The sequence below is a fragment of the Sarcophilus harrisii genome, chromosome 3, assembly GCF_902635505.1.
Source record: "Sarcophilus harrisii chromosome 3, mSarHar1.11, whole genome shotgun sequence".
Taxonomy (NCBI): Eukaryota; Metazoa; Chordata; class Mammalia; order Dasyuromorphia; family Dasyuridae; genus Sarcophilus; species Sarcophilus harrisii.
This window is the reverse complement of record NC_045428.1, coordinates 529678870-529703146: the sequence shown is the minus strand read 5'-3', so window position 1 is coordinate 529703146 and position 24277 is coordinate 529678870. Positions and strand designations below refer to the sequence as shown.

The 24277-nt window shown below is 35.4% G+C and overlaps 1 protein-coding gene across 1 annotated transcript in view; it reads left to right on the top strand.

Annotated features, from left to right (window-relative positions):
• RFXAP (regulatory factor X associated protein) overlaps nt 1–12972 on the top strand; it is a 57973-nt gene extending 45001 nt beyond the window's left edge. The window contains exons 2-4 of the mRNA XM_031961464.1: nt 4478–5580; nt 7901–8008; nt 10400–12972. Of these exons, the coding sequence (XP_031817324.1) occupies nt 4478–5580; nt 7901–8008; nt 10400–10513 (1325 nt within the window). The 3' untranslated portion in view covers nt 10514–12972. The remainder of the gene's footprint in view (nt 1–4477; nt 5581–7900; nt 8009–10399) is intronic.
• The last annotated feature ends 11305 nt before the right edge of the window (nt 12973–24277 follow it).

Sequence of the window (24277 nt, the reverse complement as noted above, 5' to 3'; positions counted from 1 at the left end):
AACTTCAATGAATATAGTAGCAAAATTTCTGAATTATTGGATCAAGGAAAAAAATATTACAAGCAACCAGAAAGAAACAATTCAAATATCAAGGAGCCCCAATCAGGATTAAACAGGACCTCGCAGCATCCACCTTAAAGGATTGAAGGGCCTGGAATTTGATATTCTGAAAGGCAAAGGAAATTGGATTGCAGCCAAAAATCAACTATCCAGCTAAATTGAGCATTATCTTTCAGGGAATAAGATGGACATTCAATGACACAAGTGAATTTCATTTATTTCTGATGAAAAGATCAGAACCAAAAAAAAAAAAAAAAAAAAAAAAGATCTTCAAATACAGAACTCAAGAGAAGCATAAAAAAGTAAAAAGGAAAGAACTGTTGAGAACTTTGTGGATACACTTAGAGAGTGTTGGTATAATTTGATTTTATTATGATAATATGAAAAAGTAACTAGAGATAGAAAGGGGATTGTACTAGAAAAAGAGAAAAATGGAAGTAAAATGAGGGAAAATACAAGGCATTTGATTACTTGAGGGAAAACAGGGAGGGGGATGAGCTTGTTGTGAATCTTATTCTCATCAGATTTGGCTCAAAGAGACTATAAGACATGTTTGGTTCCCAGAGAAATTTGTCTCATATTATAGGGAAGTGGGAGGAGAAAGGGGAAAAGAAAGAGGAAGGCTAATAGAAGGGAAAACAGAAATAGTATGTGAAAGGTGTAAGAAAGGATGAGGGGCTCTAAAAGGGGAGGGCTGTTTGAAGGAGGTAGTGGTCAGAAGCAAAATACTGGGGAGGAAGGAAGGAGGAAAGGAAAGAGAAAAGCATAACTTGAGGTAAATAAGATGGCAGGAAATACAGAATTAGTTCTTTTAACTATGAATGTGAATGGGATGAATTTTCCCATAAAATGGAAGAAGATTGCAGACTGGATTAAAAGCCAGAATCCTACAATATGTTGTTTACAAGAAACATATTTAAAGCAGAATGATACATACAGAGTAAACATAAAAGGCTGGAGCAGAATCTCTTATGCTTCAGATTAAGTTAAAAAAAAAAAAAAGGCAGGAGTAGCAATCCTGATCTCAGATCAAGTAAAAGCAAAAATAGATCTAATTAAACGAGATAAGGAAAGGAACTATATCTTGCTAAAGGGTACCATAGATGATGAAGCAATATTAATATATGCACCAAGTGGTACAGCCTCCAAATTCCTAGAGGAGAAGTTAAGAGAACTGCAAGAAGAAAACTATCCTAATGGGGAATCTCAACCTTGCTCTCTTAGAACTAGTTAAATTGAACCACAAAATACATAAGAAAGAAGTTAAGGAGGTATAGAATTTTAGAAAAGTTATATATGATAAGATCTTTAAAGAAAATTGAATGGAGACAGAAAGGTGTGTACCAGGGGTCCTCAAACTTTTTAAATAAGGGATCAGTTCACTGTCCCTCATACTGTTGAAAGACTGTACTATAGTAAAAACAAAAACTTTGCTTTGTGGGCCTTTAAATAAAGAAACTTCATAGCCCTGGGTGAGGGGGATAAATGTCTTCAGCTGCTGCATCTGGCCCGGGTCGAGTATACTTTTTTCTTGGCAGTTCTTGTCAGTCAATAAATTGACCATGTATTAGGGCATAAAAACCTCAAAATCAAATTTAAATTTGTAGAAAGGTAGAAATAGTAAATACATGTTTTTCAGATCATGATGCAATAAAAAACACATTCAATAAAAGGGCAGGGGAAAGTAGGCCAAAATTAATTGGAAACTAAATAATCTAATCTTAATGAATGAATGGGTGAAACAACAAGTCATAGATACAATCAATAAATTTATCCAAGAGAATAACAATAATGAGACAACATACTAAAAATTGTGGGATACAGCCAAAGCAGTTATTAAGGGGAAATTTTATATCTCTAGATGCTTACTTGCATAAAATAGAGAAAGAGAAGATCAATGAATTGGGCTTACAACTAAAAAAGCTAGTAAAAAGAACAAATTAAAAACCCTCAATTGAATACCAAATTTGAAATTTCTGAAAATAAAAGGGTAGAATAATAAAATTGAAAACAAGAAAAGTATTGAATTAATAAATAAAACTGAGTTAGTTTTATGAAAAACCCCCACAAAATAGATAATCTTTTAATTAATTTGATTAGAAAAAGAAGAAAATCAAACTGTTAGTCTCAAAAATGAAAAGGGAGAACTTTCCACCCATGAAAATGAATTTAAAGAGCAATAATTAGGAGTTATTTTGCCCAACTATATGTCAACAAATTTGATAATCTAAGTGAAATGTAAGAATATCTACAAAAATATAGATTGCTCAGGTTAACAGAAGAGGAAATAAATCATTTAAATAGTTTTTAGAAAACTTTTAATATAGTTTTTAAAATAGTTTTTAGATAGTTTTTTAGTTTATTTTTAAAAATAGTTTTTAGAAAACCATTCTAGAAAAAGAAATAGAACTACCTATTAATCAACTCCCTAAGAAAAAAATCTCCAGGTCCAGATGGATTTACACTAAATGTTCTACCAAATATTTAAAGAACAAGTAATTCCAATACTATATAAGCTATTTGAAAAAATAGGAAAAGGAATCCTACCAAATTCCTTTTATGACAGAGATATGATTATAGATACCTAAACTAGATAGGACAAAAACAGAGAAAAAAAATTGTAGACCACACTGACCCTTGCAAAACCTTCTGTTCCAAATTTTCCCCTCCTTTCCCCTCATCCCTTCCTCTAGATGGCAGGTAGTCCAATACGTGTTAAATGTGTTAAAATATATGTTAAATCCAATATATGTATACATATTTATACAGTTATCTTGCTGCATAAGAAAAATCAGATGTAGAAAGAAAGAAAAAAACCTGCAAAGGAAAACAAAAATCCTTGCATATGTTTTGAAAATAAAAAGCTTCAATAAAAAATTCATTCCTAAATCAAATATAAATGATTTAAAAATTATCTACTACATATTATTATCCAAATTTTGGTTTCCTTTCACAATAGAAATGATTGATTGTATATACTCTAGAAATATTTGTTGAAGAAATGAATTCCAAATGACAAAATTAGGGACATTTTTGCACAAGACACTGAATGATTAGAATACAATAGGGTACAGTGGGTGAACCCGCTATTTATTGAATCTGTGTTGTGACTTGGCATACAAAATACCATACCATCACATTCCCATCTTTGGGGATGCAGAGATAAATGAAAAAAAGTGAACATCCTGGGAGCAGTACAACAAATGAAGAGAAAAACATGCAGTAGTTGTATTCTTCGGCAAAAGATTGGTGGTATTGATTTTTCATCCTCTGGAATTCTTTTTCTAGAGTTGGTAATCTGTTTTAGACCATGTTCTGTGTGCTCTATCATCTCTTGGAATTAGGAGAGAGTCCAATAGCTAAGTTTTTATTGTTGTTTTAGGAGACAAGACCCACAATTTCATTTGTTTAGGAAAATGTAAGCAAGGAACCTTCTTTCACATAAGTTTAACAGAGTTACTAGGATCTTTAGAAGTTAAAAATCTTACATAGTTAATTTGTCAGAGATGGGACTTGAATACATCTCCAAGGCCAGCTCTCTCTCCACTATGCCAAGAATTCATTATATGAAAGGTCTAGAAGTTGTTAAAGGGGAAAGTAGACAGAGAGATGTGGTCAGTTTTGAAAAGAGATTAACTTATTTTGTTTAATTGTAATCAATATACTATATTAAAATTTTGGTTCAGCCTTTTTGTAGGTAGGGATTCCAAGGAATTTTTATGTTATGGACCCTTTTGGTAGTCTGGTGAAAGCTAACGACCCTTCTCATAAGAAGTTTTAAAATATTTTTGAATCATTTTTTTTTTTATTGAAGGAAATGCCACGTTTCAATTAAAGATTAGTAAAAATAACTATTTCCCCCCAAATTCTGGTAATCCCTGAAATTTATCCTGTTAGGGATCTAAGGATGTCAAGAACTAACCTCTAGGGAGGGAAAATAGGGGAAATTAAGAGGGCCATACTTTTATGGTTTAATAGATTGATTAGTAGTAGGGAGAAAAAGGAAGCAAAATGGTCCCAAACCACTAATGCTAACCCCAGCTGGGAGAGGAAGACGCTTTTAAGTTGCAGAAGTGAAAACTAGCATTGGAGTCATTTACAGTTTAATTTAATCGAAGTAAATTGCATAAGGAAGCGATAGGGATAAGGATTGATACAAAGACCATCAAGGTGAGGAAATTCCTTCCACTCATGCCAAGAATAAAAAAAGGTCCTGAGCCATCTTTCCCACTTTAAACATAACGAGAGGGGGACGGGGGGGGGGGGGGGGGGGGGGGGGGGGGGGGAGGGGCAGGAATAAAGAATTTTTTCAAAGTCAGAGAAAGCAGGATTTACTTTACTAATGTAATTTACTTACTAATTTAATTACTAATAATGAGAGGACTTGATGGAGTATTTTCATTTGAGAAATAAAAAGGAAAGGTAAGAGGTGAGAGAAGCGGAGTACGGGCAAGGGTGAAGAAACCACAGCAGCGAAGTAAAGCCGAAGTTCAAGGACTGGATGACGAAAACGCCTCGAATCTGCATCCCCCGGATAAGATTGTAAGAGTACATCCGGGTAACCCCCTTTCTTGGTTCACGGTGGCCTCTAGAAGTCAGACGCCTTGTTGCCGCACATGCGCAGTCGCTCAAGCCTTCCTTCTGCACGCAGTCCCTCGGAAAGTCTCGCCGCTTTGTCCCGCCAGACTTTCAAACGCCCGCCTCTCTGACCCTCGCATCCCGCTTCCCAAGGCCGCGCAGGCGCAGGGAGAAAAGCTGCTCTGTGCCCGACTCCAGGCCCTGCCGGGCGCTGCGGGTGCTGACGTTGGGTCTGTCCAGGCAGTTGCAGGGAGAGGGCCGGGTTGTCCGCTTCCGACGGTAGCCCTCGGGACGGAGGCCCAGCAGGGCAGAGAATCGGCGGGGACCGGCGGCGCTGCCGCCCCCCTCGCCGCTGCTGCCCCAGCCCCGCAGCTCACCCTACTGGTCATGCAGCCCTGCGGCAGCCGGGAGGAGGCGGCAGGGGTGGGAGCGGCAGCGGGCGCCATCCTGCGGCCGAGCCCCGCTCCTGCGGCCTCGGTAACCCCGACCCCGACCGTGACCCCAGTCCCGGGGGGCGGCAGCGCCGCCGAGAACCCCGTGCCCTTGTACGAAGTGGCGGGAGATGCGGAGGACGAGGCCGCCGAGGACGAGGCGGACCTCCTAGACACCTCAGACCCGCCAGGGGGCGGCGAGAGCACGGCCAGCCCCGAGGAACTGGAAGACGAGGAGATTCCGTCCGGCGGCGAAGGCGGCCGGGCGTCCGCCGGGATCGCAGGCGGCGGCGGCGGCGGGGGCTGCGTGAGCAAGACGTGCACCTACGAGGGCTGCCGCGAGACCACGAGCCAGGTGGCCAAGCAGCGCAAGCCGTGGATGTGCAAGAAGCACCGCAACAAGATGTACAAGGACAAATACAAGAAGAAGAAGAACGATCAGGCCTTGAGCTTGGCCGGCACTGGGGCCGCCGTGGGCGCCGGCGGCGGCACGGGCAGCGTCAAGCTCGAGGTACCGCCGCCCAGCCGGGCGTCCCCGGGGCCTACTGGGGCAGGTGTCGCGGCGCCGGGGCCCGAGATGCGCTGGCCGGGAGCGCAGCCCGGGCGGGAATGGATTTCTGCACAAGCTTATGCCAAAGTTTGCAGGCTCAGAGCGTCTGCGTATTTGTTAAGCCCTTGATAAATGCTTATCGACCGACCCGCGGGACAGAGGATGGAGTGTTTGCTGCACCTGGAGTCGGGAAATCCGAGTGCGAATCTGGCCTCAGGCGCTAGGTGTCGTGACCTTGGGGCAAGTCGATTAGCAATCGCCTTCTGCCTCAGTTTCTTCTCCTGCAAAGGGGGCGTGGTAATAGTACTTCCCCCGAAGCTTTGTTAGGAGAGTCAAATGAAATGAAATGAAAGCGCTTCTCACAGTGCTTGGCACATAGTAAGCGTTTAGCTAATCAGTATTATTGAGTGTCCCAAAAGGCTTAATGGAGATTAAAGTTATAAAAGCCTAACCTGCAATTTAAAACTTATTAAAGCTGAGAATCGCACCAAGACTTATGGGACACGATCATCACCACTAAAATAATGACGCATTTTAAGGTGTGCCTACGGGATCTCGTTTTGATAAAATGATACAGTGAATAGAGTGCAGGACCCATCAGAAAGACCGGAGTTTTAATCTTAAGAGAATTAAAAGCTGTGAGAACCGTTTCTCTGAATCTTATGAGTTACTTTAGATAAATGGCTCAGCAAATCACTTCCTGCTTCAGTTTTCTCATCTGTAAAATGGGCACCTCCTTCCCAGGGTTATTGTCAAATAAGATAATTATTGTAAAATGTTTAGTTTAGCGTCTGATACATAGTAAGCCTTATATAAATGCGAGCAATTATTATTAAAGCTCTTTGCAAATCTTAAAGCACTATGTAAATGTTATATATTATCAGAGTGTGTGACAACGGAAAAACAGATGTTTCACCTGGGAAGAGGAGTATGAGCTAGAATATTTTGAACAGATTATGATGAGAATAATTGTTGAAGGGTTGAGCTGAAGGTCTGTAGAAGATTAAGTGCAATTGACATGTTAGAAGCCTAATTGTCTTCCTTTCTGTCAGTAATTTGTGTTATTTAAAGAAACATTTCAGAACATATCTCAATGTATTTGGATTGTTTGATTTGAGTTTACCAGAAAGGCTTAAATTCTTAAAGGCAGCAGATTTTGCTCTGTAGAAAGAATAATTCTCAGTGAGCTCCTTAACAGCAAGGAGTCTTACTTTTCTGTATTCCCAGTGCTTAGCACAACAAGTGACATATAGTTTGTATTTAATAAATGCTTATTGACTTAATGACATCTCTATAGCTCTTCCCTGGCAAGGATTCTATAAAGTAGGAAATGCAGGAATGATGATCTTTACAGGTCAGGTTGTTGAAACCCAGAGATGATCCTGTAGCAGTTAAGTGAATGGTTCTTACAGACTTGAAGATAAATGATAACCAGTCCAGAATGTTTCAGATTTCTGCATGTTATACTAGTTCATTTTTAAGCTCCCTTCCAAATTGATTTAGGAGATTTTTACTAATGAGGAATAGTCAAGTAGAATGAAGAGATCTATTACTTGTAATCAGGAGAGTTCAGTTTAATACCTGTCTCAGATAACGTAGTACCTATGTGACCTTTAGTAAGTCATTGAAAATCTTTAGAACCTCATTTATCTATGGGGATAATATGAAGGTACTTGATTGATACTTATTTTTTATGTAGACTGGCTTTTTGAATAGGCCACAAGGACTTTGAAGACACGAATCTTATCTTCAAAAAGTTCATATTGTTGAGAAGAGATGAATATAAAAACCATTTAAGTTTCATGGGAGAGGTGTTTAGTTACAAAGGGAGATCACTGGAATGTTTATGAGAGGCATCATGACAAAGGGAATACTTGGCCTTAGGATTTGAAGGATGGATAGGATGCAGGTTGGCAGCATAGAGGCAGGCATATAGTCAATTAGGAGGAAGATATGACCAAAGATAAAGTAATAGTGAAAAATAAGAAAAATTATGAGTAATGCCTTACATTATGTGTAAGGCTTAATGTCCAGATCTAGTCTAACCCTGTAATTTTTAACATGGGGACAGTGAGATCTCCAGTACTAGAAGAAAAGTGTCTTCATGTCCAAAATTAGAGGGTTGGACTAGGTCTAGATGTTAAACTTTGATAAGATTGGTGTCAGATTGTTTAGGGATACCATGTAATGTTTAGATTTGACTACAGGTGCTAGGAAATAGGTCAGACTATAAACAAAAAAGATTAATTTTTAAAATATTTTATTTTATAATTTACTCTAGGAAAGCACAGATGGCTCCTCATCCACTGGAAAACAAAGAACTGGTTCTGTTGGAGATCGTCCTGCAAGACCCACTCTCTTAGAGCAAGTGCTAAATCAAAAACGGCTGGTAAATATGAATTCTTTTGTAAAATTGAAGGTCTAAAACATGACTTTTTCTCTTTTTTTGTTTTAACCTTTGAGAGATAACTGAAGCTTTATAAACTTACTGGCAGTTAAATTTGTTTTATTTTTACATACTGGAACTTTGATAAAAGAATATCTTTAAGGACCACATCATAGACCCATCATGTTGGGAAGATTTAATTTAATTGGAAAGTTTAATTCTACTTTAGTGTTAGTTTCAATTATGTTGGTCTAATATTGAGTACTTCCATTATAAATTTTTATCTAGTTTCAGGAGATATCAATATCTCTTCTTCTAAACTTTCTTTTTCTTTCTCCTTTTTTTTTTTTTTTTTTTTTGATCTAGGCACTACCTTTTTCCCAGTCTGCCCGATTTGTAACTTCAGTATTAGCCTCAGCTTTTCATTCTTCCTTTCCCTATATATCCATTCAATTGTCACATTTTGATATTTCCACCTCTACATCTCTAATAGAGCCTATCTTTTCACACGTTAGTTGAGGCCCTTATTACCTCTCTTCTATATAACTCAGTAGCCTCCTCATTGGTCTTCCTGTCTCATTTTTCCCATTTCAGTGCATCGTCTAGTATTGTTAACAAAATTATTTTTTTTAAGTCCATGTCTTGACCATATCACTTTGCTAATTTCCTCAGTTTAACCATTGTCTATAGGAACAACTATTATATTTCACTTTTTAAAGTCCTTCACAATTTGGCCCCAGTCTCTTTCCAGCCTTTGTAAATTATTTTCTCTCCTGTTCTCCCCAATTTAGCCAAACTGGAAAAGACATTCTCCTTAGTTTGTGCCTTTGCTTTTGCTGTCACTTAACACTAGAATTCATGCCCTATTCACCAATACCTGATAGAATCTCTCCCTTACTTCAAGGCACAAATTCAGAAACTAATGTCTTTATGAACATTACCCTGATCCTCCCAATTGCTGTCATCCATTCCAAACTACCTTTCTGACATAACTACTTTTTATTTATTGTCTTAAAATTTTCTTTGTATACTTTTGCCTTTGTTAGAATGTAAAGTCTTTGAGAGAAGAGATTATTTTTTTGAATTTTGATCTCTGTTGCCTGACACACACAGTAGGAATTTACTAAATGTTTGTTAATTGATATCATATATCTTTGATTAGGTCAGGACTAGCCTAAATAGCAGTAGACTTTTCAGAAACATTTATTTTTTACATAGAGAAACTACTACATTCAAAGTTTGTTTGAACATCACAAAATAAATTTTGTGTGCAAATTATCTCATCTAAATTACAATTTCCCCAAATAAAAATTATTAATATCCTATTTGAGCAATTGACAATTTTATTAAGTTAGCATTTAAATTAGTATTAAATTAGATTTAATAAATTAATGGCATAGAAAGTTGTACATTAGAATTTGTTTGGCATAAGGTTCAAAAAAAACTTTTTTCCAGTTGAAATGGTATGAATATTTGTTTGAATGTACTATTAGAAATGTAATAGTAAGAAACCCTGTGGTGAAATTTAGAAAAGAGGGGCAGCTGGGGAGTGCAGTGGATAGAGTACCAGCCCTGAAGTCAGGAGGACCTGAGTTCAAATTTGGCCTCAGACACTTCCTAGCTGTGTGACCCTGGGCAAGTCACTTAACCCCAATTGCCTCAGAGGAAAAAATAGGAAATAAATATTTAGAAAAAGTGGAAATTATTGGTCTTAATAAAAATTTATTGTTTACAATAAATATTAAGTTCATAATCATTTTATGATCTGTTTGAAAATAAGATAGGAACTTCTAAGAATTAAATCTAGCACCAGAGTATTTTTTAGGGTTATAATGGAACCATGTAGAATGATGGCATTATTTAATATTAGAATTGAATGAAACATTAGAGCAAATCCGCTCCAGTCACAACGATTTTACAGTTGATGAAAATGAGATTTTCATCTATTTTGTCTATTTTACTAATTTTTTTTGTTGTTTTGTCTATTTTACTAGATCACAGAGACAAGTATATGGGAATCAGGATCTTGTTCTTTGTTTGAGACTTGTTTTCTTTTCAATACACCATACTGTTTAACCAACTATTGAAATAGCTCTTATTCCTTCAATTTTTAGTACTTGTTTTCTTTTCTTTTTTTTCCTGCTCCTCTAAATGAACTCTATCCTTAAATATCATAATGTATTCTCATAGATTCTGATTTAATGCAAGTGGTGACCTTGTTAACATAGGTATCTAATTTGAGTTTAGCATCAGATATTAAATATAAAACATTTTATTTATTTGTAGATTTGGTTTATGTTGTAATTCTCAATATAAAACCTGGATGATGCTAGATTATGACTATAAAATGAGTATGTAAATAAGTGCATTGTACTATTTTTTTCTTCTTCTAAGGCACTATTAAGAAGTCCAGAAGTTGTACAGTTTCTGCAGACACAGCAACAACTACTAAATCAACAAGTTTTGGAACAAAGACAACAACAACAGTTTCCTGGAGCATCAGTGTGAAGGGACTAATTGAGGCTTTCCACAGATTAATATCTTATTATACTGGCTGAAGATATTTTTATATTGAAGAGAAATAGGTTATAGCAGTCAAATAGAGGACATGGATATGATTGTTATAAAATCTTCTAGAAATACATATATCTGTTTTTTGTGATGGGTTCTTAGATTTTGAAAGAATCTGGTCCTACATTATATTTCCAAATCTCCATTTAACTTTGTTTTTAAAACATTTTTCAACTTTAATTTTAAAAATACCCCAAATTTCTCAAAAAGTTATCAGGCAAAAGATCATAAATATATGGTCGTTCTTAAGTTTATTATTAATGAAGGAAATGAGATACTTTCTGTGGAAGTTGTGAAAGTAATAGATATTGATCTTGTATTGTCTAGCCACTGAGTATGGCAAAATATAGCTTGGACATTCTTCAGAAGGCCTGTGCTCAGGAATAATCTTATTTATGCTTTTCTACATACACCTTGAATTAACAAGGAAGTAAATATTGAGTGTGTGTGTATACATATATAGGAAGAAGGGTGCTAATAATCAGCTGGTTTATGAGACTGGTGTGCTCCTGATTTCAGAAATGTCCTACTATATCAAAAAAAGGACTTCACAAAGGAAATTGGAATGAAGAAAATACAGAAGAAACTGCTTGATTACCTAATTGGCTTTGTATGCGAACTATTAGATGTGATCTCTATGGAAGCAGGTATTCTGAAGTGCAGAATTTATGGTTGATGGAGATTGTATCTGGCTCACCTTGGTTACCAATTCCCTGATAAAATTGGCCCCAATTTATTACTTATTACTCAATTTTTTTTTCCAATGGAAAATTTGAGAATAGGAGGGAAAATTCCTATTTTTTTAATGATTTTTTTTAAAATGAGTCATTTTATGATTGTTACTATTAAATAGATACCTAAATGAAGTGAGATACTTTTATCCTTTCTTCCTAAGTTAACAAAACTCAAAATCATATCTAATCATAGCATCCAAAAAAAGTATTACCCCTACACTGTGTACATCTTCATGGCAAATGTGTACCAGACTGGCTTGTTTGGAAATGTTTGTTTTTTGTAAGATGGTTTTTAAGCCACAGTCTGTACAACCAAAGCTCTCTGATAAGCATTCAGAAAGTATTCTTCATTTTTTATGTATAGACTTTATAATTAAATACTGTTAAAAAAATAATAATAAAATAAAACTTAATGTACTTTTCAATTGTAATTTATTCATATATTTAACCACTTTACAGACATAAAGAGGGTTAGGTTAAACTAGTCATTGTCATGCTGGCAGATAATCATTGTTTATGCCTTTGATTTGGTTGATCAGGAAATCCAAACCCGTGTTGAAGCTTAAAAATTGAAGATAACTTTTGCTTCTTTAGGTAGAATTAGGGAAAGGGCTTTATATTTGAAACTTGAATTTTTTTTTTTAAAAAAGGACTTTAAAAATTTAGATGTTAAGATATAATCTATGCTGCTATTAGGAATTGGGCAATAAGAATTTTATATTGGAATACACATCCCCAGGCCAGAACAGAGTTGGATAAGGGAAAAATGGAAGGTAATGATAAGGAAGAAAAGTAGGGGAAAGGAAGAGAAGAAAAGATTGTGTTCAGATAAAGGAATTTTGGAATTTTTGGACCTTGGACTTGAAAGCGAAATAACTGTGGGTGATGGCAAGATCAAGGGAATAGCCATATGTGACCTTATGGGGAGTTGAGGAGCAGGCCATGACAGTTGAGTAGATTTAGGAACCGGAATCTGGGTATAAGAGGAAACAGCAACATGTAATCTTGAAGATCTCTATTAAGAGTCCAAGTTGAGGTGGAAAGGAAAACCATGAACCAAACTGCATCAGGGAGAATCATCTTATTAAGTGAAATAGTTATCTTCAAAGTTATCAGTAATCTCATGGCCTTTCCTCAGTCATCCTCCCTCTTCATCTCTATGCAGTGTTCACCATTATTGCCCTTTTCTCCTGCATACTTTCTCTTCTCCAGGTTTTAAAGATTAGTTTTTCTACCTACCTGACTTCTCCTTTTCATTGTCCTTTGCTGGATATTCACTCACAATCTTGAGTGCTCCCTTTTCTTTCTGTATTCTCTATTGGTGCAACTGCTTTTGCTTGTCCTCCAACATTACCTCCCATTTACCTTGTAAATATCTTATGTTTCTGCAAATACTTGTTTGCATCTTGTTTCCCCCATTAGAATGTGAACTCTTTGAAAGAAGAACCTAACATTTGCCATAGCACCTGACTAATAGTAAGTTCTTAATAAATGCTTGTTTTGCCAGATGACTATTGAAAAAAGATCCTTCAAGTTTGTAATTTCATTAACAATCAGTAAGTATGCCAGCAATGAGGTTTTTTGCTTTTGGTTGTTTTTTAACCAATTTTGTGAATATGAGATTATAGTTCAAAATTGTTTTATTTTTATCTCTGATTATTATTGATATTGAAAGTTTTTTCAAAAAGTTATTAAGTTGGTATTTCTTTTGAAAAAAATTATTCATATTCTTTGACCTTTGTTCATTATGGACTGGGAATTATTATTATGCCTTAACAAGTTTCTTGCCAGATTGAGCTTGGGAATTCTGAGCTGCAGAATTGGGCTATGCATCTGCACTAAGTTTGACATTTGTAGAGCGAGTCTACAGTGTGAATGTGGGGAGAAGTGGTGCCATTAGGTTGCTTAAAGAGAAGCAAACCAGCATGAGTCATAAACAGAGCAGGTCAAAGTTCCCAAGTTTCCTTATCTATCAGAGTGGCATAGACCCCAGTACTTCCAAGGTGGTAAAAATGAGAAGAACCAGTCTTTTTTTTTTTTTTAATAAGCTTCTTTATATATTTTTAAAGGTCAAGCTTTTACATGTCATATTTACTATGAATGTTTTTCACAATCTTATTATTTTTCTTATTTTAATTATATATATATATATATATATATATATATGTTGTACAGAAATGTTTTGTTCTCATGTAATCAAGCACATCTGTCTTCTCCCTAATAATTGCTTTTGTTGAATTGAAAAAAAAAAAAACTCCCACAATTTCATTTTAATTCATCATTTTTATAATTCTGTGCAGGAGTGTATGATGTAAAATATGGGTCTTTTCCTGACAGATTACCAACTAATATTCCAAGTATAATTTGTTAAATCCGTTCTAAGTTTATATTATCTTTATGTTTATCAAACACTAATCTTTTGTATATATTTGATTGACACTGGTCTATTTATTCTATTCCATTGATCCTCAAAAAGACTATCTATAACATGTATCTCCATTTCTCAATCTTCTTGAAGCCTAACAATCTGACTTCAGACCTTCTTCCATCACCACTACTTTCCTCAAAATTATTCATGATTGTTTTGTTGCCATATCCAATGACATTTTTCTATCCTCAGGCTCTTTTTTTTCTCTACAGTTTTGACATCGTTAATCACTCTCTTCTTCACTATTTCACTTGGTCATCTAATCAGCTCCCAAGTTTTTAATAAACATCTCTATGTTATTGATTCATTTTTTTTCTTTTTTTATTATAGTTTTTTATTGACATAACATATACATGGGTAATTTTTCAACATTGACCCTTGCAAACATTTCTGTTCCAACTTTTCCCTTCCTTCTCTTTACCCCCTCCCCTAGATGACAGGTAGTCTCATACATGTTAAACATGTTAAAGTATATCTTAAATACGATATATGTGTACATATTTATACAGTTCTCTTGTTGCACAAGAAAAATAGGATTTAGAAAGGTAAAAATGACCTGGAAAGAAAAACAAAAATGCAAGCAGTCCACACTCATTTCCCAGTATTCTTTTGCTGGGTGTAGCTGGTTCTCTTCATCACTGATCATTTGGAACTGAATTGGATCCTCTCATTGCCGAAGAAAGCCACTTCCATCAGAATTGATCCTCATATAGTATTGTTGTTGAAATGTATAATGATCTCCTGGTTCTGTTCATTTCACTCAGCATCAGTTCGTGTAAGTCTCTCTCCAGGCCTTTCTGAAATTCTCCTGCTGGTCATTTCTTAAAGAACAATAATATTCCATAATATTCATGTACCATAATTTTTTCATCTATTCTCCAATTGATGGGCATCCACTCAGTTTCCAGTTTCTAGTCACTATAAAAAGGACTGCCACAAACATTTTTTGTACATACTGGTCCTTTTCCCTTCTTTATTATCTCTTTGGGATATAAGCCCAGTAGTAGCACAGCTGGATCAAAGGGTATGCACAGTTTGATAACTTTTTGAGCATAATTCCAGATTGCTCTCCAGAATGATTGGATTCATTCACAACTCCACCAACAATGCATCAGTGTCCCAGTTTTTCCACATCCCCTCCAACATTTGTCCTTGTTTTTTCCTGTCATCTTAGCCAACCTGACAGGTATGTAGTAGTATCTCAGAGTTGTCTTAATTTGCATTTCTCTGATCAATAATGATTTGGAGCACCTTTTCATATGCATAGAAACATGATCTGAAAATTGTCATTGATTTTCACATTTCCCTATCCTGTCCTAAATATTCTGCTGACCCCCCAATCTGACATTTCCAATCACTTTTTAGACATTGTGAACTGGATATCCAATAGATATCTTAAACTTATTATGTCCAAAACAGAACAAACTATATTTTCCCCTAAACTCTCTGCCCCCTATCGCTCCTGTTACTTTAGAGGAACGCCTTGTCCTCCCAGTCCCACAGGCTTGCACTTGTTATTCTGGATTCTTGACTCCCTCATCCTTCATATCCAAGCTATTAATTTTACCTATGCAATATCAAAAATAATTTCTCACCTTTGACACTGCCACTAGTCTAGTGCAGGCCCTGATCATCTCACACCTTGATTTATGGCATAGCCTGTTCTTGCCTGCGTCCAGTCTCTCTTCACTCCAATCCATTCTGCATTCAGCTATTAAAGTGATTTTCCTAAAGCACAGGACTATTTTGTTATCCCCCATCTTCACCCACTCTGCTCAATAAAAGTCTATGATATTTTATTGATTCCAGAATCAAATACAAAATACTCTGACTTTCATTACCCTTCAATACCTCTCCTACTTTTCCTGTCTTTTTATACCTTACACGTATATCTGGTGACACTGACCTCCTAGCTGTTACACTAACATATTCTTTCTCTTGTATCTGGCTGTCCCTCATACCTGGAATGCTCTCCTTCCTCTGCTTGAACTACTGACCTCCCTGCTTCCTTTAAGTCCCAGCTGAAATCGCTCCATCTACCAGAAATCTACCCTACCCTCTCTTAATTCCAGGGTATTCCTTATGTTGTCTTCCCCATTAGACTGTAAGCTCCATTAGAGTGAGGGCTGTCTTTTGCTTCTTTTTGTATTTGGCGCATAGTAGGCACTTTATAAATGTTTATTGATTGATTGATCTATTTCTCTTTTCCCAGTAACAAATATTTTTGATGATTTTGAATATGTTTTACAATCTGGGAATGTGAGATCACCTTCATCAGCTCTTCTCAGTGATATTCTTGTTCACTTATTTTCCATATAAAGTTTGTTGTGAACTTATTTAGTTCTAATAGGAAATCCCTTAGTATTTCAATATTTCATTCAACATGAAAATTAATTTGGGAAACACTGACATTTTATTATAACTTCCAACCCATTACAAACATTGAATGTATGCTCTCCAATAAGAATGTATTTCTTATGTGGCTCTTGTCTATTTTTAGATAGGCTGTTTTTTAAGTATTCGAAAGTTTCTGTTAATGTTTTTATTGTTAAAATTGTTTCTTGGTCATTATTACTAGTAAATAATAATGCAGATTGATTACTCTTTATTGCCCTTTGGGCTGTTTGTATTTGTTGAATTTGTCTAAGATGATTGTGTTTAATGATTTATAGAATATAAAGCATTAAGTAAAAATGGCATAAAAAGATGAATTTTTAAAAATGTTTTATAACTATTTTACATTTGAATTAGTTCATGTCATTTTAGGGTGTATTGCTAAAGAATAGCCAAGTTTTTTTAGTGTCTAATATATGTGTCCTATGTTTTATTTTGTTTTTTGTTTTTTGGAGAGGAATAAAGACTATGTCTCCTCCTCTCCATAAAAGAAGTTATCATCATAGAAAAAAATTTCCATTATTTGATTAGGCTTTCTTTCAGTTCCTCTCATTAAAGTGCAGTTTACAAAGGAATCACTGTAAAACATAGGAATATGTTATAATTAATCCATTCTCTTCTTACTAAAAAATGAATATTTACTGCCCCATCCATAATTATATTAATCAATAAACAGTTATTGCCTACTATGTACTAGACACTGTGTTAAGTGCTAGAGATAAAAAAAAAGGTAAACTAAGACAGTCTCTTCCCAAGAACCTCACAGTCTAATGGGGGAAACAATCAGAAAAGAACTACATCCAAACAAGATAAATACAGAATAAATTTAAAACAATCATCAGAGGAAACACTATAATTAGTGGAGATTGAGAGTCCTATCTGTACAAGGTAGGATTTTGGATGGGATTTGAAGGAAATAGAAGGTAGAGATGGGGTGAGTGATCATTCCAGGCATGGAGAAGATTCAGTAAAAATGCCTGGAATCAGGAGATAGAGTATCTTATTTGAGCAAGGGCAAGGAGGCCAGTGTCACAGTATCTCAGAATATAATATCATGGGACAAAGTGTAAGAAAACTACAGAGGGCAGTAGATGGAATAGGTTGCATTTTTGAATTTTGAATGCCAGACAGAAGTGTGTATTTGATTCTGGAGGTGATAGGGAGTCGCTGGAATTTAGGAGAAGGCAGGGGTGGTGATGCTAAAGTAACATTAGGTATATCACTTTAACAACAGAGGGACAATTATATTTTACATTGTTTTAACTATTCTCTGAACTCCAAGAACTTTTGAATTCTTTTATGATGTTCAGCTAATGTCTGCACCTCATTGAGATGTTCACCAAAAGTGGTAATTAGTCTTTTTTTTTAGTAATGGCTATAAATCTTAATATTTTATAAGAAATATTCACAAGGCTTTCTGAAAACCTGAGTAGTTTTCTGGACCCATGGGGCACTTTGAAATGTTTAATATTGCCGACTGTCTCATGTAGGCTCTTAAAGAAGATTGCTCTTCCTAAAAGTCATTCCCCAGTGGATTGAGGAAGTTGCCAGAGATGAGCAAACAATTCTCAAAAGAAGAATTGCAATTGATGCAAATCACTAATAATAGAAATGAGAATCAAAACAACTCAGATTTCACCTCACACAGCAAACTGACAAAGATAACAAAAAATGGAAGTAGTCAGTGTTGGAGGAATTGTTAAAAGATAGGAACTCTGGTATATTATAGGTAAAAATAGAATTCTTTATTTTTTATTTTTTAAATGTTTTTTTACTTTTTCATAATTATAACTTTTTATTCAAAGAACCCATGCCTGGGTAATTTTTTACAACATTATTCCTTGCACTCACTAATGTTTTGACTTTTCCCCTCCTTCCCTACCCCCCTCCCCCAGATGGCAAGCAGTACTATAGATGTTAAATATGTCACAATATATCCTAGATACAATATATGTGTGCAAAACCGAACAGTTCTCTTGTTGCACAGGGAGAATTGGATTCAGAAGGTAAAAATAACCCCGGGAAGAAAAACCAAAATGCAAACAGTTTACATTCATTTCCCAGTGTTCTTTCTTTGGGTATAGCTGCTTCTGTCCATCCTTGATCAATTGAAACTGAGTTAGATCTTCTCTTTGTTGAAGAAATCCACTTCCATCAGAATACATCCTCATGCAGTATCATTGTTGAGGTATATAATGATCTCCTGATCCTGTTCATTTCATTCGGCATCAATTCATGTAAGTCTCTTCAAGCCTCTCTGTATTCATCCTGCTGGTCATTTCTTACAGAACAATAATATTCTATAACATTCATATACCACAAGTTACCCAACCATTCTCCAATTGAAGGGCATCCATTCATTTTCCAGTTTCTAGCCACTATAAACAGGACTGCCACAAACATTTTGTCACATACAGGTCCCTTTCCCTTCTTTATTATCTCTTTGGGATATAAGCCCAGTAGTAGCACAGCTGGATCAAAGGGTATGCACAGTTTGATAACTTTTTGGGCATAGTTCCAAATTGCTCTCCAGAATGGTTGGATGTGTTCACAATTCCACCAGCAGTGTATTAGTGTCCCTGTTTTCCCACATCCCCTCCAACATTCCCCATTATCTTTCCCTGTCATTCTAGCCAATCTGACAGTTGTGTAGTAGTATCTCAGAGTTGTCTTAATTTCCATTTCTCTGATTCTCTGATTTAATGATTTGGAGCACTCTTTCATATGAGTGGAAATAGTTTCAATTTCATCATCTGAAAATTGTCCGTTCATATCCTTTGACCATTTATCAATTGGAGAATGGCTTCATTTCTTATAAATTAGAGTCAATTCTCTATGTATTTTGGAAATGAGGCCTTTATCAGAACCTTTAACTGTAAAAATGTTTTCCTAGTTTATTGCTTCCCTTCTAATCTTGCCTACATTAGTTTTGTTTGTACAGAAACTTTTCAATTTGATATAATCAAAATTTTCTATTTCGTAATTAGTAATGATCTCTAGTTCTTCTTTGGTCATAAATTCCTTCCTCTTCCACAGGTCTGAGAGATAAACTATCCTATGTTCTTCCAGTTTATTTATAATCTCATTCTTTATGCCTAGGTCATGAACCCATTTTGACCTTATCTTGGTGTACGGTGTTAAGTGTGGGTCAATGCCTAGTTTCTGCCATGGTAATTTCCAATTTTCCCAGCAATTTTTGTCAAATAATGCATTCTTATCCCAAAAGCTTGGGTCTTTGGGTTTGTCAGACACTAGATTATTAAAGTTATTGACTGTTTTGTCCTTTGAACCTAACCTATTCCACTGATCAACTAATCTATTTCTTAGCCAATACCAAATGGTTTTGGTAACTGCTGCTTTATAATATAATTTTAGATCTGGTACAGCTAGGCCACCTTCATTTGATTTTTTTTTCATTAATTCCCTTGAAATTCTTGACCTTCTGTTTTTCCATATGAACTTTGTTGTTATTTTTTCTAGATCATTAAAATAGTTTTTTGGGAGTCTGATTGGTATAGTGCTAATTAAATAGATTAGTTTAGGTAGTATTGTCATCTTTATTATATTTGCTCGCCCAATCCAAGAGCATTTAATATTTTTCCAGTTGGTTCGATCAGACTTAATTTGTGTAGAAAGTGTTTTGTAGTTTTGCACATAAAGTTTCTGATTTTCCCTTGGCAAATAGATTCCTAAATATTTTATACTATCAGTAGTTACTTTAAATAGAATTTCTCTTTGTAACTCTAGCTGTTGGATTTTGTTAGTGATATATAAGAATGTTGATGACTTTTGTGGGTTTATTTTGTATCCTGCAACTTTGCTAAAGGTGTGGATTATTTCTAATAACTTTTTAGTAGAATCTCTGGGGTTCTCTAAGTATACCATCATATCATCAGCAAAGAGTGATAATTTGGTTTCCTCATTGCCTACTTTAATTCCTTTAATCTTTTTCTCAATTCTTATTGCCAAAGCTAGCATTTCTAATATAATATTGAATAGTAACGGTGATAGTGGGCAACCTTGTTTCACTCCTGATCTTACTGGGAATGGTTACAGTTTGTCCCCATAAAAATGGAATTCTTATAATCATTCTGGAAAGAATGTTTAGAATTACACTGAAAGTCTATGCCTTTTGGCCCAGAGATTGCTCTGCTAGGCATATATTCCTAGGAGCTCAAAACAGAAAAAGGTCCCATGAATATCGAAATAATCACAGCAACACTTTTTGTGGTAGGGAAGAACTTGAATTAACTATCCAATAGTTGGGGAAGGAAGGAAAAATTCACATGAATATAATGGAATACTGTTATGTGGTAAGAATTGGCATTTATAAAGACTTCTGGAAAACATGGTTTAGATAAATGGATACCCAAAGAAGGAAACAGAACCAGAAAGACAATGCATTGAGAATATCCATGTAGACTCTCAGGAGGCTCTTAATCTCTCAGATTCTAGGCTAAACTGTACATTGCAGGACTGACCTGGCTGAGGAGAGTTTCCTCCTTTGGGAGTTACTTATAACATGGAAATCACAGGACCAGGCCCACTCCCTACTTTAATTCTCTTTTGCTAATTTTCTTGGTTCTAATTGTCTTTAGCAGCTCTTAGTGAGCAAAGGGCAGTGGTATTTTTCATCTTGTACCTTCAGAGCCTTAGCCCATCTCCCTTTTTAGCATTAGCTTCTGATCTGTGATTTCAATGGGGTCAGAAACTCTTGATGAATTCTATCTGTATTCCCTTTGCAGATTGACACTTTCACTCAACGGTTTCTCTCACAGAGTTGCCCAAGACATCAAGAGGTTAAGTGACTTGCCAGGATCATACAACTAGAATGTATCCAAGGTGGGAGAGAAACTTCAACCCAGGTCTTTTTGGTCCTTAAGACCACTTTAGGTGAAGCTTTCACCTTGTAGTGATAGATGTTTTTTGAAGATTCTGTAGGTTAATACCCTTTTGCAAAGGCTGCCCATTTTTAAATTGGCCCAAGCTATAAATTAGCAGAGAAGATCTGTCAAGAACAAAAAAAAAAGAGACTCAATTAAAATAATCCATTTCAAGTTCAAAATTGAATAAAATTATAATTTTAAATAAAAGTTTTTCTTAGCATTTCAGGTCATTGTACTAATGAACAGATGAGCTATTTCTTCATGTGGACCTTAATTTTTTTTCAAACTAATTGTACTATTCCATATTCTTAAAATATATAATTTTTCTTCAAACATTCAGACATATTTTATTCCTTGTAATTCAGTGGAATATAAGTTGAATCTTCTTTTCTCTTAGGAGGTATAATTAAGGAGCATGGAAAGCACTTAGCTTTTTCTAAGTCTTTTTTTTTTTTTTTAATTTAATAGCCTTTTATTTACAGGATATATACATGGGTAACTGCTTTTTCTAAGTCTTATGAAATAATCATGAAAACTCATTTTCACCACTTATTTGTAGCTTGAGTTTAAGAGAAACACAGGCATGTGGTGAAGTAACAAAAAAGAAAACTGAGGAAAACATCCAGTAGACAAGTTCTGACCAGTAGATTTTTCTGTTCTGTTTATCATCCTAAAATTAATACCTTGTATTGTTGCCTGGCTTCCCATTTGAGGAAGACAGTTGGTGTTGATTGGATTTCATGCTGGTCACCTTTGAAAATCAACTGAGAAGGCTATGTTTTCACATGCCTCTCTTATAAGCTGATTGTGCCTCTAACATTACTAACAGCTCAGCATTAGTGTTGTTTATGGAGTGCCTGAAAAAAATTACTGCCTTAGAATGATAATTAACATTTGAATTGTACCTGCCTATAACCAGAAACCATGGAAACTTCTGAGAACAGGATTTAGGACTTTTAAAAATAGTTCAGAAATTAGATTTTATTGTATTGACCTTTAGGAACATGCTGTTTTTTAATTCACTTTAAATCAAGTTGATTGAAAACTCTTAAAGTACTGGAGCCAAGTCTTATGCTTTGTATCACTCATCTATCAGCTAACATATTTTGCACTGGGTGGGTGTTCAACAAGTAGAATCATGGGATTTTAAAACTGAAGGAGACTGAAATTTTAATGCAGTGTTTTATCATATAAATGAAATCATAAAATGTCACTTTTAATTCATTTAAATCATCTTTCTTTTTACATTTTATTTGTTTAGCACTTCTTTATAGCGCTTTTACTGCTTCAACTATAAGAAAAAATGATTTCCCTATTTTATAACAGTAAAGGCATGAGCTACATGAAGTTGTGCTAAACAACTAACTTCCCAAAATGGAATTATAATCAAATCCCAAAGTAGAGTTCAGTTCCCTCCCTACTGCAAAAAAAAGTCCTTTTTGCCTGAATACCAATCCAATTCAGTCCTGATGCACTTTGTATCTTTATATGTTTTTAAACATTAGAGAAATGTAGAAATAGTTTTCTTATTAGAACCTTGTCAGCAACCTCATTTATAAACAAAATGACATCAGGACAATTGTTCTACCTAGCAGCTACTGGGGCACAAATAAAAGATGGGGGATGTGGGTATTTTGAGGTTTTAAAAATGATTAGCTTAACTTCTGCAAATTCAAAGTCACTGTTTTACTTTTTCTCCAGTCATAATATTTCAAATATTATGCTAGACTGCAGTTCCAATCAGCAGCCTCCCCTCATATTGTTTGGGGGCTTGATATAATTTCTCTATAATGATGACTTGTTATCGTCTCTAACTATGGACAACAGATTTTGTTGTTTTTGAGAAAGTGTTTAAGCTTTCATCTAGGATGCCAAAATAATCCAAATTAGAACAGCCTGGCTGTCATACAATTACTTCAGCAAGAATTTTTTTTAAAAGCATCACAATATGTAATGATAAGGAAATTTAATTAAAAACTACAAGCAAACATATTTTTCTGGCTTAATTACTAGGGCACAGTTAGAAACATGCAGGGATCCAGCCAACAAAACTTTGTACACAGAAGCTTTTCCAGTTCAGAAATTGGGGTAAGGCAGGAAAACCTAAAACCTAGAGTTGTATATACCAGTCAGGAAGTTTGGATTGGGACCAAGTGATCAGAAAGGAAACCAGAAATTGTGGATTTATCACTTTGATCCCAGACCAGGATTGGGAGCCTGCAAAGCTCAAATTGGAAGGGTAGTAATTAGACTAAACTGTAGATCAGACCATGCTCTAGGATCTTGAAAGTTTGTTGTTCACTAAAATGAACCTCCTCTGAGGTCCTTATAAACCAGAAGAAGTAGGGGCTTGAGTTGGACTAGACTCCAGACAATAAAGATCTGAACCAAATGAGATCCCACCAATTTTTTCCAGAAGTACATAGATCCAGTCCCTGACTAAAAAAATGAGGCTGAAAAAAGGAAAGCAATTCAGTGATGATAAAATAATGTTTTTTTGTGCCCCAAGACACAAAACCAGAATAAGAGGATAACTGTAGCAATCACAAGCAAAGCTTCAAACAAAAAACTGTTGTCAAAAGAGTTCAGGTTCCTAGAAGTAATAAAGCAAAAAAATTTAAGGATTTTAGGTGGTCAATGTAAAAGAAAAAAAATGGTACCTAATTAGTACAGCGAGTAGAGCGTTAAATCAGCAAAATGAGTTCAAATCCAGGCTCAGGCACTATCTGGGGCAAATCACTTTATCACCACTTGCCTATTTTTTTTTAATGTAAAAATGGAAATAATAGCAACTCTCAGGGTTGTTGTAACTTAGTATTTGCAAAGTACTTGGTAAATGCTTGTTCCTTTCCTTATTGATGAAATGGGTATTCTAGAGGAAAGAATTGTAAATGAAATGGCAACTTTAAAGCAAAGAATAAGTAAACCCTTTAGTATAAGAGGTGCAAAACCTTTTCTATCTAACAGACTCCTCAGAGGATTAGAATGGACCAAATAGAAATCAGTGACTCCATAAGACAAGAAATACTAGGACAAAATCACAAAATTGAAAAAACAGAAATAAATGTAACTATCACCTAACAAAAACAATTGATTAGAAAACAGGTTCTAGAATCATAGATTTAGAGCTAAAAGAAACATCAGATGTCCTCTAATCAAACCTCTTCATTTTAGAATTGAAAAAGTAGATACAGAAAGGTCACCTAACACCTAGAATTAAAACAACTAAGGCTTTATTTGAACCTAAATCTCCCTAAAT